This window comes from Mustela nigripes, chromosome 7 (genome assembly GCF_022355385.1).
Source record: "Mustela nigripes isolate SB6536 chromosome 7, MUSNIG.SB6536, whole genome shotgun sequence".
NCBI classification, from domain to species: Eukaryota; Metazoa; Chordata; class Mammalia; order Carnivora; family Mustelidae; genus Mustela; species Mustela nigripes.
In genome coordinates, this window is record NC_081563.1 from 19457884 (window position 1) to 19472100 (window position 14217).

Consider the following 14217-nt stretch of genomic DNA (forward strand, 5'->3'; position numbering starts at 1 on the left):
TTTTAAAATTTGAAAGAATTCCCTTGGAACAGGTTTCCTTTTATTCATGTTTCTTTCTTTCTTTTAAAGATTTTCTTTATTTGACAGAGAGAAAGAGATCACAGGTAGGCAGAGATAGGCAGAGAGAGAGGGGGAAACAGGCTCCCCGCTGAGCAGAGAGCCGGATGCAGGGCTTGATCCCAGGACCCTGAGATCATGACCTGAGCGTAAGGCAGAGGCTTAACCCACTAAGCCACCCAGGCGCCTTTTATTCATGTTTCTTGACACCAATTACGAACTTTCATCTTGGGAATCTGTGGCTTTCAATTCTCTGGAATTTTATTATTTCTCTTATTATCTCAACCCCTCTTTCAATTTCTGTTCTTTCTGATGGTCCTACCATTTTTAAAAATTTTATTTATTTGTCAGAGAGAGAGAGAGCAAAGGACGGGGAAAAGCAGACAGAGGGAGAGGGAGAAGCAGGCTCCCTGTGGGCTTGATCCCAGGACCCTGGGATCATGACCTGAGCTGAAGGCAGATGCTTAACCGACTGAGCCACCCAGGTGCTCCATCTATTATTACATTTTATTTCAGTTACTTTCTTATTAATACCCTGGAACTCTTTGCTTATTTTTCAGTTTTTAAAACTGCAGTCTGTTCTTTCATGGATGCAGTATCATCTTTTATATCTTTCTGTGGGTATTACAGTTTTTGAAGTTATTTGTTTCAAATCTTCCGGAATTGCCTGTTTCTTCTGAATCTGGATTTCAGATTCTGTGTCTCATGATGGAGGTCTTCTTCAAAGGCAATCACAAATAATCACAATGGAAAGGCATTAAAAGGGGTGACTCAAAATTGTGGGTGGATAGGTGAGTCTTACAGAATTGTGTGCTTCCCAGAAGTGTGACCAAGAGGATTTCTATTTAGCTGGGAATCTATAAATTTGCCTTCAGATGTTTTTCTGTAGGCTATTTTTTTTTTTTTTTAAAGATCGGATTTATTTATTTGGCAGAGAGAGAGAGCACAAGTAAGGGGAGAAGCAGGGAGGAGGAGAAGCAGGCTCCTCGCTGAACGGGGAGTCCAATGCGGGGCTCAATTCCAGGACCCTGGGAACAAGACCTGAGCCACCCAGATGCCCTAAGGCTATTCAATTTCTTAAGGCACCAATCCACCCGCCTGCTGCTGGAACACAGCTGGGGCTGGAAGGAAGCTGTAGTGACAGAAATATGCCTTACTACTAGCATTCTGGAAGCCAAGCAGAAAGATCACTATTGGTATTTATATTTTTCTTGATTTCCCTGATTTCAGTACACTGTCTCATTATCTGCCATTAGCCATGAGTGGTATCTCTGAGTTTGAAGTCTGTACGGTTGAATGTCACCTCAAAAATAAACCACTTGGGGCACCTGGGTGGCTCAGTGGGTTAAAGCCTCTGCCTTTGGCTGAGGTCATGATCCCAGGGTCCTGGGATCAAGCCCCACATCCGTCTCTCTGCGCAGCAGGGAGCCTGCTTCCTTCTCTCTCTGCCTGCTTCTCTGCCTACTTGTGATCTCTGTCAAATAAATAAATAAAGTCTTTAAAAACATAAAATAAAATAAACCACTTATCTCCTTCCAGGGTGAGGCATCAAACTGCTTCCTATTAACCTTCAAAAAAGGTTCCACTTTTCAAGCCTGGACTTCACCCTTCCCCGCTACGATACACGAGGTCTCCTATTCTTGACTCTTTCTGGTGTTCTGCAGCCTTAGTTAGCTTGCTTGTTATTGACATCAGCTGCTCGGCATCCAGTTCTCATCAGAGTTTCTTGACACTGCTTGTGCTTGCTGATCTGTTGTCTCCTTGTTTTCTTCACTCTTATGAATCTGATCTTTTGTATTTCCATATTCCCATCTCAGTGGGATTTCAAAGGGAGCAGGAAAAAAGGGTCAGTTTACCATGTTTCATTATGAGTCCTTCTCCTTTTCTGTGCACAGAAGTAAGGCATAAATAATGCCAGACAAAACAACCTACTGCCAGAAAAAGAACCAAACCCCACAAAAGAGCTGATGAATTTCAAACACGGAGTTGACAAATTAAGATGCAGAACCAAAAGTCTGTAAATTAACTTACTTGTGTGGAGCCTGTCAGACCTCTGGAATGACTTCTTCCCCAAGCCTAGCAAGGGATTTTCCACTTGAACGGAACACGAATAGCTGGAATTGGAGTTCTGAGGGCTGCCTGACTGCCCATCAGACGGCTTTCCTTCCCATACTGCTAAGAGAAAAGATACATCAGAGACTGGTGACACTGAGGTTATAGATAAAAACCAATCGAACAAATCATTCAACACAAACTGAAAGGAGTTATGTGTGATGCAATGTGACCCTGCAAATGTGTTTTAAGTCTGCAAATTCAGAGTTAAAAAGTAAAATAAAATCACTTCCTTCTCCCAACACATTATTTGCTTCTGGTGTTAAACTTCCCTCCTAACAAAAATGCAAAGTTCTGCAAGATGCCTTTTAAATTTGGCAGGCCCATATAACCAGCTAGGATAAAAATGCATGGATAATATAATACAAAGTCTGTATCTAATCTGGGGGTTAGATGAAAAACAAAACAACAACAAAAATCCAAAGGCCTGTGTTTCTATCTAATGGAAACGCAAATGTAGCCTATGTTCTTAGGAAAGCTTTTTATCTTTTTTTTCCTCCCCAAGAGCTTTATCATTTTCTTTTTAGAGATTACTTGCGTCTCCCCCCACCCAAGATTTTATTTATTTATTTGACAGAGAGAGAGAGAGAGATAGATAGATATCACAAGTAGGCAGGGAGGCAGGCAGAGAGAGAAGAAGTAGGCTCCCCGCTGAGTGGAGAGCCCCATGCAAGGCTCGATCCCAGGACCCTGGGATCATGACCTGCACCGAAGGCAGAGGCTTTAACCCACTGAGCCACCCAGGAGCCCTGAAAGTTTTTTTATCTTTAAAGCAGAGAGCTGGTGAAGAGTTTAGTCTGGTTTAGTCTTGGCAACATCACTTTGTAAGGTCACTGTTTAGAGGCATCCAATATCAGTGGGTTACGCATCTTGGAAGTCAGTCATTGATTTCATTCTAATGTGCCTATTTTGCCAATTTATTTTTTCATAACTGCATGATGATTCTGCATAAAATTTTCCCATGTATCCTGAAAGGATTTATATTGATGATCTGGCAATAATAGACTACGTAAAGAAACCCAGTAACTTGAAAACAAATGGTAAGGTATACAAATTAGAAAATTAGCTTAGAAACACTGGAAAAAGACAGACACCCATGTCTGCCTACCAGGTTTGGTGGGTGCAGAGTCATTGGATGCTTTGACAGTCTTCAGAGAGAGAGGCTGGCTGGAGGAGATGGACATGCTCGGCCTGCATTGCTGTTGCTGCTGCTTCTTTTGCTGTTGCTGTTTCAAAGCCTGTAAGAGAAAACTAATTAGAAGCAATAAAATAAAATCATTTTTTAGTAATAACAGAAATTGAACGATTGCTGTTTAAGTGATGAGCAACATGATGATCATCCAATTTCTCTGAAATCTTGATATCAAAGTAAACAAGAACCTAAATGAGACGAATTAAATACAAGTCCAAAATGATATTTAAGAGTCGGAATATTTTTTGGCAGTATTACTCTTGTGTATAAATATGAGAATTACTCACAACCATTTTTAGAACTTAAAATCACCAGTAAAGCATGGACTTTCCATACTTGTAGCAGTGTAAAAAATTAGAGGTTTCCAATCTTTTCTGGAAATAAAATTCTAAGCCCTTCACCAAAAAGAGTACCACTTCCATTAGCTCTATGTAAAAATATAAATATTTAGCTTACATCTATTTCAGAGATGATCCACTTGAACAATAGGTGTTAAATAATTACTTGATTCTGATCTCCTGTAAGAGCAGTAAGATTTGGCCCAATGACCAAATCCTCAGCAATTTATCGCAACATAGTGAAGAGATGGGAAGAGAAGTCAGAAAATACTAGTTCCAGGAATAGTATAGTTTCTTCTGGCTATTTCAGCATAGTTTCATTTCTATAATGTTTCTAGTTTATATCAAACACAACACTAAACTATTCAGAATGAATAAGAAGACAGCTTCCTAGAGTTTAGTCATGAAAATATGCAAAGACAACTTTTTAACACAAGGGTTAAAAAAAAAAAAAGACACAGAATCTAAGAAAGTGAAGCTACATTTCAGAAAAAGATTGGAAATCTATGACCTCGCTAAATTGCCAGTTTAAGCTTTAACCTTCAAGACAATCATGCAAAAAAGGAAGAAAAAAAAAGTGTGGAGTAACTGGCTACTCGGTTCCCACTGCCTCTTCATACTCATTTCCTGCTATGTTCTTTTCTTTTTTTAAAGATTTTATTTATTTATTTGACAGAGATCACAAGTAGGCAGAGAGGCAGGCAGAGGGGAGAGGCAGGCAGAGGAAAGGGGGAAGCAGGCTCCCCGCCAATCAGAAAGCCCGATGTGAGGCTCGATCCCAGGACCCTGGGATCATGACCTGAGCCAAAGGCAGAGGCTTTAACTGAGCCACCCAGGTGCCCCTATGCATTTTTTAAAGTTAGACGAAATAGACTATTTTTCTAAGAGATATATATAAAATTAAGAAAAATTTTTTTCCAAAATTAATTTAAAAAGCAGGAATCAAATGAGTAACAGATGAAACTGAAATGTTAAGAAAACACTTCTTAATTGTTTTCCAAAATCTAGAAAAATAAGCAAGCTACCCAACTTATTTTATTAATAACCACCCTGATTCCAAAATTGTACAAGTATTATACAAGAAAACAGCAAAATCCAAGCAAAAATCTTAAATAAGAAAAATTCATAACATATTAAAAAATATGTAAGAAACATGTAATTTATTCCTGAAACCTAAGTATATGTTAACAGTAGAAAATTCTAGTCAGGGAAGTTGATATATTAGCAAATTTAAAGAGAAAAGCTACCTGATCATCCCAATAAATGCTGAAGAAACAAACCTGAAAAGTTCAACACCTATTCATAATTTAAAAACCACAAACATGCACACAAACCTCTTAGCAAATTAGGAACAAATAAAGAGCTTTTAAAACGCGATAAAAAGACTAGCTACCACAAACCTAAAACACACAAGTACATAAATTATTAAATCCAAATTGGGAAACTGCATGAATTTCTCCTTAAAAGGACCTAATGCCCTTTCAAGAAATTTTCAGTGACTTCTAGAATCATGAATTTATAATGTAGGAGATAAGACTTGATATACACAGATTAGCATGATTACCTGCTTCAGTGCCTTCTTGCTGTGCTTCTGTGACGGAGAAATGACTTTACCTGCTGGAATGGTAGGTGATGGGCAGCCTGACTGGGGAGAGGATGGCTGCGACAGTCTAGACGATACTGATGGAGAGAAAAATGACAATAAATAATGTGGTTATCACAGTTGGTATCAAGCACCATTCCTTCCCCAATCATATGCTGCTACCTGTATTAAGAACTGTGACCAAACACTTTTGGGAAGGATCTTCTTTTTGGAGTTCTACTGCAAACAGCCTCCCTTTTCAGATTATTTCCTCAGAAAGCTCTAGTGAAGGATGATAGGATGGGGAAGGGATGGGTGTTAGTATTCATTACTTTTCATTCTTTGAATTTTTCAATAGATTGACTGAAACAGGAAGCAGAATATACCATGAGTCATCAAGTTAGATAAAACCTGAGAAGATTCTAGAGCTTGCTGGATAGTATGTAGGTTCTTAACGTACATCTAAAGACAACATGATATAGTGAAAGAGCCCTGGACTGACAGAATGGGTCCCGGTCTTCCTTATCTTTAAAATGAAGGCAGTAAGGCCATTCTACCTCAAAAACTATACTACAACTTTAATTCTTAATATTCCTTCATCTCTTAAACCAACAGTTTCCGGCCCACCAGTGGGAGAGCGTGCTTCGGGACTTCTCTCATGGAAGCAATGCACATTTGCACTGGTGTAATTCCTCTCTCCTTCATCACTACTTGTCTCAGACCTCATCAGAGCTTGCCCAAACCTTAGCCTTATGTGAGTTACAGTTTTCCCTTCAGGAGCCTATACCCTACTATACTAAAATAGCAATCAGATTTTTATGTTCTGTAAAGTTCAGCAATGCATTACTCATGGTAAGAGGTGACAAATAAAATGCTGATTCAGATCCCTTAAAAACAGAAATAATAAAACAGTAATCCCTACTGCCAGTGAGGACTCTGGAAGACTAACACCTTCTCCATTCCACAGTAATTGGACTGAAAGGCCCGGATAGGAAAATGGCATCTCATGGTGTAACTACAGAGTTTAACGACACCATGTAAAATGTGTTGGTGGGTAGCTACCTGATTTAACAATGCAGAAGCATGGTTCACTGGACTATACAAGTTTGGGAAAACAGCTTTTCAACAGATTCTTTTAAGTCCTAAGAAAGGAATACATAGCAGATAACATTGAAAGAGGATGCAACAGCAGACGATACTAAGAAGGTGACTTCTCACACCTGGCATACCTGCCTTTGCACTCCCTCCCTTATGATCAGGTTTATATATGGGAAAGAACTGACATAAAGTACAACATCAAGAAAAAATTCAGTGTGATATATTGTACAAAATACAAAAATAAAGATGGATAATTCCTGAGATAACTGAGCAGCAAAAAGAAACCACATCCTTTGTCTACTTATGTTGACCAATTTTAAAAAAACAACGGCTTACTCATAGAAGATTTATGTAAGATACAACTCACCTAAAGTGTAAAATTTCAATGGCTTTGGTTAAAAGTTGTCCAACCATCACCAGAATCAATATCCACGACCCACAAACATCCTGTACTGGTTGGCTATCACCCCCCTTTTCCCTAATTATGCCCCCAGTGCTATGCAATCACTAATCTACTTTAAGTCCCTATACATTTGCCTATTTTAGACCTTTCATATAAATGGAATCAGACAATACAAGCTCTTCTGTGACTAGCTTTTTTTCACTGAGCAGGTTTTAAAGTTTGATCTATACTGAAGCATGGATCAATGTTTCCTTTTTATCATCGAACAATAGACCACTGTATGCGAATGCTGCATTTTGTTTATTCACTAGGTGATGGGACAACTTGGGTTATTCCCCCTTTTGGCCATTCTGAAATATGATATGAAGAAAACTAATTAGCATGATTTTGTGTTGGACATATATTTTCAATTCTTCTGGGTTCAGATCTTAAAGTAGAACTGCTGGGTGGGGCGCCTGGGTGGCTGAGTGGGTTAAGCCGCTGCCTTCGGCTCAGGTCATGATCTCAGGGTCCTGGAATCTAGTCCCCCATAAGGCTCTCTGCTCAGCAGGGAGCCTGCTTCCCTATCTCTCTCTCTCTGGCTGCCTCTCCGTCTATTTGTGATTTCTCTCTGTCAAATTAATAAATTAAAAAAAAAAATCTTAAAAAAAAAAAAAAAGTAGAACTGCTGGGTGTCTTACATCAACTTTATGTTTAACTTTTTGAGGCACCGTCAAAATGTTCTCCAAAATGGCTATACCATTTTTACAATTCCACAGGAATATAGGAGGGTTCTAATCCTTCTCAACACTTGTTACTTCCTGTCTTTGATTTGACCAATGTTCTTAAAGGGACATAATAAAAATAAAGACTATTAATATTTGACTATGTTCCTTCTTTTTAATGGTTTGCAGAAATCTGAAAATATACATTTCCTAACCCGCCTCAAATACTACCCGAGAATAAGCAGAAAACAAACAAAATAATTCTCTTAAAGTATATAAGAATTGCACTTTGCAGCCTGAAAAGTAGACAATAAAGCTATCTCTAAGTACCTCGGCAAACTATTTGGACCGTTCCCCCTTAAGGCAAAAGCCCTTTCTAACAAAAGAACCATAAACATATCTCAAGCCAGCTGAACTAAATGAAAATTTCAGGACCCACCAGTAAGGAACATCTCCCAGAACTAACTCAATGCCAAGTACAGGTCTCGTAACATCTATGAAACTTAAACTTTGTCCTAACTTTTAAATATTAAAGGCTTAAAAACATGGTGAGAAACTTCTGTCTCATAATTACTTCCAGTGGCTACACTGTCTTCAAACACAATTTTATTAGGAAGAACAACCAAAAGTAACTATCTCGTATGCCTCTAATAGCATGCTAGGTTCATCTGAACAGGATTTCACTGAACTACCCTCTAAGACGGTACAATTGGGGGACCTGGGTAGCTCAGTCATCAAGCGTCTGCCTTCAGCTAAGGCCATGACCCCAAGGTCCTGAGATCCTGTCCCATATAGGACTCCCTGGCTCCCTGCTCAGGGCTCTCCCTCTCCCATTCACGCTGCTTGTGTTCCCTCTCTCACGGTGCCTCTGTCAAGTAAGGGCGATCTTTTTTTTTTTTTTTTAAAAGATTTTATTTATTCACTTGACAGAGATCAAAAGTAGGCAGAGAGGTAGGCAGAGAGAGAGGAAGGGAAGCAGGCTCCCTGCTGATCAGAGAGCCCGATGCGGGACTCAATCTCAGGACCCTGGAATCATGACCTAAGTCGAAGGCAGAGGCTTTAACCCACTGAGCCACTCAGGCGCCCCAAGTAAGGGCGCTCTTCAAAAAAAAAAAAAGTAAGATGGGTAAAAGTCCTTTCTATTCTCATCCAAACTCTTCCAATTCTATCCACAGAAATAACTAAATGATATATTTGGCTTAGCATCCTTACTGACATTTTTCTACACAAATAAAAATATGAAAAGATTTTTAAAGACATATATTAATTTTTTTTAAACGTTTTAGTTATTGATTTGAGACAGAAAGAAAAAGAAGCACAAGCAGGGGGTACCAAAGGAGAGGGAGAAGCGGACTCTCCACTGAGCAGGGAGCATGACACAGGCTCAAACCAAGGACATATATTCATACCTAAATTTCAAATATATACATTCTTTGTATATTGTAATATCATCTGAATTTTACATATCAGGAAATTTAATTAGTTTACCAGAGGACTCAGACAGGGGCACAGCCAAGATTCAAACTTAGTTTATTTTCTTTTCCTTTTTTTTTTTTTTTTTAAGATTTTATTTATTTGTCGGAGAGAAGGAGAGGGAGAGAGTATACCAGCAGGCACAGAGGCAAGCAGAGGCAGAGAGAAAAGCAGACTCCCTGCCAGGCAAGGAGCCCAAGGCAGGACTCAATCCCAGGACCCTGAGCTTATAACCTGGGCCAAGGCAGCGGCTTAACCCACTGAGCCACCCAGGCATCCCAAACTCAGTATATTTTCAAAATGAATGGGTAGTTGTTATGGGATGAATAGTGACCACCAAAAAACTATGTCCTAATCCCCAGAATCTGTGCATGTTACACTATTTGGAAAAAGAGTCTTGGCAGGTGTAATTAAGTTAAGGATCTTGAGATCATCCTGGATTATCTCAGTGTCCTAAATCCAATGACACAGAGGGCAGACAGAAAAGAAGGTGAAGACAGGCAGAGATTGCAGTGATGCGGCCACAAGGCAAGGAAGTCAGCAACCACCAGAAACTGAAGGATACAAGAAACCGAGTTCTCCCGTAGAGCCTCCATAGGGAGTGTGGCTGACACCCTGATTTCAAATTTCTGGCCTCCAGAAAGGGAGAAAATAAACTTCTGTTTATTTTATTTTAAGGCACCTGGCTTGTGATAATTTGTTTCAGCAGTCTCAGTAAAGTAATGGTATGTAAAACTGATTTTGAAGTGTCATCATCAACCCACTGACGTTTATGTATTTGGAATGTTTAAATCAAAAACAATCATTATGAATTTGGCACTCAAACTGTAACCTTTTGGTTTTATGGAAGACCCTTCAAGTTGTGAACCACCTCTGTGACATGGCTTCAGCAGTATCCAGCTTCCTCACTATATGCCACAAGAAATGTCTCAGGCAACCTTGCATATTTTTTTGCCCAACTTGGATCAGCCCCTTCTACAAAGACCCTGGTGTCTTTTAATTGGAAATGTTGTTAAAAAGACCACATGGTGCATGGTAGGGAGTGCTCACTGCTATGTGGTTACCGCTGGTTCTAGGACTTTTCAATGGCTGGAACAAGAAAGGCCTTTCTTTTAGAAAGAGAAAAATAAATTCATGGATGGATACCAAACTAAATTAAAGATCACAGGACTGGCACCTAACTTTTCTGATTCTATTATTCTATCACTTCTCTTCTTCCTTGATAATCCTGGTTCCTGATAACATTACTGTAATTATCAATTTGATTTCTACTATAGATCTGATTTCAAAGAAACCATACCTATTACTGAAAATAAGACAACTGAATGAAGTCTAAGATTTATTGGTGTTTGGTCTCCTGTAACTAAGATATATTCCAAACAACATACTTATATCATTATGCCACAAATTTGACATATTCTTGAGCTTGTTGTGTTTCATATTTCTACAAAGTACATTTTAAAAACTTACTTTAATTATGTAAAGTGATAAAACAACTTACTTCCATGTAAGTCTAGCTCCCTCCCCTGTATATACCTCTTTATTCTCCCATTTAGGAGGTCATTTATATTAATTTATACCCTTCCACTGCTTTCTTAAAAATATTTTTAAAAGATTTTATTTATTTATTAATTTGAGAGAGAGAGAGAGAGAGATCACAAGTAGGTGGTGTGGGGCAGAAAGCCTGATGTGGGGCTTCCGAGGACCCTGAGATCATGACCCAAGCTGAAGGCAGAGGCTCTAACCCACTGAGCCATCCAGGCGCCGCCCCTTCTTCCATTGTTTTTTAACTAGTGTTTTTGTTTTGGTGAAAACAGTATAGATATTTAGCTCATTTAAGCAAAGAATCAAATATCATAAGCTGTCCAGAATATTGATTTTTTAAAAACTTAATATATTCAATATATCCTTGGGAACATTCTGGAACAGAATATAGAGATCTTCCACATTCCTTTTCCTAGGTACACAGAACTCCACTGTGCAGATGTACTATAATTTCTTCAACCAGAATGATGAGTATATTGGTTCTTTCTGGACTTTTGCTCTTATTACTACAATCTTAACCAGTGGCTCTTAAGGTATTACACTAGGAAAAACACAATCAGTATTAAAAAATCTGTTGGGGGCGCCTGGGTGGCTCAGTGGGTTGATGCCTCTGCCTTCGGCTCAAGTCGTGATCCCAGGGTCCTGGGATGGAACCCCTCGTCGGGCTCTCGGCTCCATGGGGAGCCTGCTTCCCTCTCTCTCTGCCTGCCTCTCTGCCTACTTGTGATCTGTCAAATAAATAAATAATATCTTTAAAAAAAAAAAAAATCTGTTGGAGGGGCACCTGGGTGGCTCAGTTAAGCATATGCCCATGATCCCAAGGATCTGGGATAGAGCCTCACGTTGGACTCCTTGCTCAGCAGGGAGCCTGCTCCTCCCTCTCCCGCTCTCCCTGTACCCACTTCTCCCTCTCAAATAAATACAATCTTGGGGTGCCTGAGTGGCTCAGTGAAGCTTCTGCCTTCAGCTCAGGTCATGATCTCAGAGTCCTGGGATCGAGCCCCACATTGGGCTCTCTGCTCAGCAGGGAGCCTGCTTCCCCCTCTCTCTGCCTACCTCTCTGCCTACTTGTGATTTCTCTCTGTCAAATAAATAAAATCTTTTAAAAAATAATAAATAATGGGACGCCTGGGTGGCTCAGTTGGTTGGACGACTGCCTTCGGCTCAGGTCATGATCCTGGAGTCCCGGGATCGAGTCCCGCATCGGGCTCCCAGCTCCGTGGGGAGCCTGCTTCTCTCTCTGACCTTCTCCTCGTTCATGCTCTCTCTCACTGTCTCTCTCTCAAGTAAATAAATAAAATCTTTAAAAAAAAAATAAATAATAATAATAAATAAATAAATCTTTAAAAATTAAAAATCTGTTGGAAATGGAATTACTAGATCCCAGCCCAGGTCCACTGAATCAGAAACTCTGAAGGTAGGGCCCAGGAATCTGTGTCAAAATAAGCTCCATGGAGGCACCTGGGTGGTTCAGTCCTTAAGCGTCTGCCTTTGGTTCATCAGACTCCCGGCTCAGCAAAAAGCCTCCTCCCTTTCCCACTCCCCCTGCTTGTGTTCCCTCTTTTACTGTCTCTCTCTGTCAAATATATAAATAAAATCTTAAAAAAAAAAAAAAAAGCTCCATGTAATTTTCATGCATGCTCAAGTTTGAGAAGCATTAGTTTAAGCTATGTTATTTTGTATTGCTGATGGTGTGTCTGTGGATTGATTCTGAGAAGTGGGTTTGCTGAGTCAGGGCATAAAATCACACACTTCCAGAAACAGTTTAAAGTTTCATTATTCTCAGGTTTTAAAAGGAATTCACACATGCTTTCCCTAAGTACTTCGTTTCATGTTTTACATTATATCCCTCATTTTTTGGGAATTTATTCTAGAGTATGGTATGAAAAATAGACCCATTTCACATATGGTTGAATTTCCCTGGAAAACCATTTAAGTATGGTGTTCATTTGAAGGGGAGCTCTTCTATATTACTATTTTGTATGAAAACTTACTGTTTAGATTTTCTATCTCTATTGGGTTTAAGTTTTATGCATTCTATTTTCCTACAAAATCATCCCATTTCATCTAAGTTCTTTTTTTTTTTTTTTTTTTTGTTTTCAAAGTGTGTTTCATCTAAGTTCTTAAAGTACTGTGAAAAAGGTTTTCTTGTTTTGGGCTTACTTCAACCTGAGTTTGTGTATGTAGGTCTTTTTCCTTTTTTAAAAAAGGCAAATCAGTGCTTTCATCACTGCATACCACAAATTTTGATACATTGTTTTCATTTTCATTCAGTTCAAAATATTTTAAGGGCGCCTGGGTGGCTCAGTGGGTTAAGCTGCTGCCTTCGGCTCAGGTCATGATCTCAGGGTCCTGGGATCGAGTCCCACATCGGGCTCTCTGCTCGGCAGGGAGCCTGTTTCCTCCTCCTCTCTCTCTCTGCCTGCCTTTCTGCCTACTTGTGATCTCTCTCTGTCAAATAAATAAATAAAATCTTTAAAAAAAAAAAAAAAAATTTTTAAATTTCAAGACTTCTTCTTTGACCCTTGTTTTTATTCAGAGTGTGTTGCTTAATCTCCATGTATTTCGCTATTTTCCAGTTATCTTTCTTTTTTTTAAGGTTTTATTTATTTATTAAGGAGGAGAGCATGCACACACATAAACCAGGGACCGGGCAGCAGACGCCACGCTGAGTAGGGAGCCTGACGTGGGGCTCCATCCCAGAACCCCAGAAGCACAACCCAAACGGAAGGCAGACACAATCAACTAAGATACCCAGGAGCCCTCCAGTTATCTTTCTATTACTGATTTCCAGTTTAACTGTGATCTGAGAGCAGACATTAGATAATTTCCATTCCTTTAAATTTGTTAAGGCATGTTTTATGGCCCAGAAGAAACTATTTTCATGTCAGTGGGAGAGGAAATTTTCTTAAGGATGTACTGGATTATATTAAAAATTGGGAAATTGTATGCCTCAAAAGATACTTTTTACAGAGTAAAAAAGACGGGCCATAAAGAGGGAGTAGTTACTTATAAGATATATATTCAATAAGGCAATATATTAAGAACTACAATCATTAAAGAAAAGATGACCCACGAAAAATGGAAAAGACTGGAAAAGGCACCCATAAAGAGATATTCAAATGATTCATAATGAAGAGGACTCTAATTCTGTTGGCATTATGAAAATACAACTTAAAACCACATGGAACACTATTACATATTAACCAAAGTCTAAAATTTAAAAGACCGACAATAAGTGAGTGTGTGAAAGAGCTGAACTCACACACTGGTGGGAGTATAAATTGGTGCAACCGCTCTGAAGAATGGGCAGGACACACTACAGTTAATTCTGCTCCCAAGTACATACCCAAAAGAAAGGAGCACACAAAAGAAAGAGATACAAAAGAATTCACAATAGAATAGGCAAATACTAAAAATAACCTGATGTTTACCAGTGGTAGAATTGATAAGTAGAGCAATTGGGGGAAATAGCTAATAAAACAGAATACTACACAGTTTTAAGAATCTGTTGAATATATACAAAAGCATGGATGAAAACTTACAAACATTACTGCGCAGCCCCCTCCCCGCCGCCAAAGGCATGATTTAAGTTCAAGAACAGCTTCTGGTTCTGTCCCAGACATGTCTTATCTACACTAACAGAAATTATTACAGTGGTTACTTGGGGCAATGGTTATTACCAGAAGGGAGCAGAGAGAGGACTACTGGAG

General features: G+C 39.2%; 1 protein-coding gene across 2 annotated transcripts in view; it reads right to left on the minus strand.

Annotated features, from left to right (window-relative positions):
* ASXL2 (ASXL transcriptional regulator 2) overlaps positions 1-14217 on the minus strand; it is a 136441-nt gene that overhangs the window by 29527 nt on the left and 92697 nt on the right. Inside the window, exons 6-8 of one of the 2 annotated variants that reach the window (XM_059405277.1) lie at positions 5264-5379; positions 3278-3407; positions 2089-2232 (exon numbers count right to left, since the gene is read on the minus strand). In XM_059405277.1, coding sequence (XP_059261260.1) covers positions 2089-2232; positions 3278-3407; positions 5264-5379 — 390 coding nt within the window. The remainder of the gene's footprint in view (positions 1-2088; positions 2233-3277; positions 3408-5263; positions 5380-14217) is intronic. The other variant, XM_059405276.1, reaches the window with a different exon arrangement.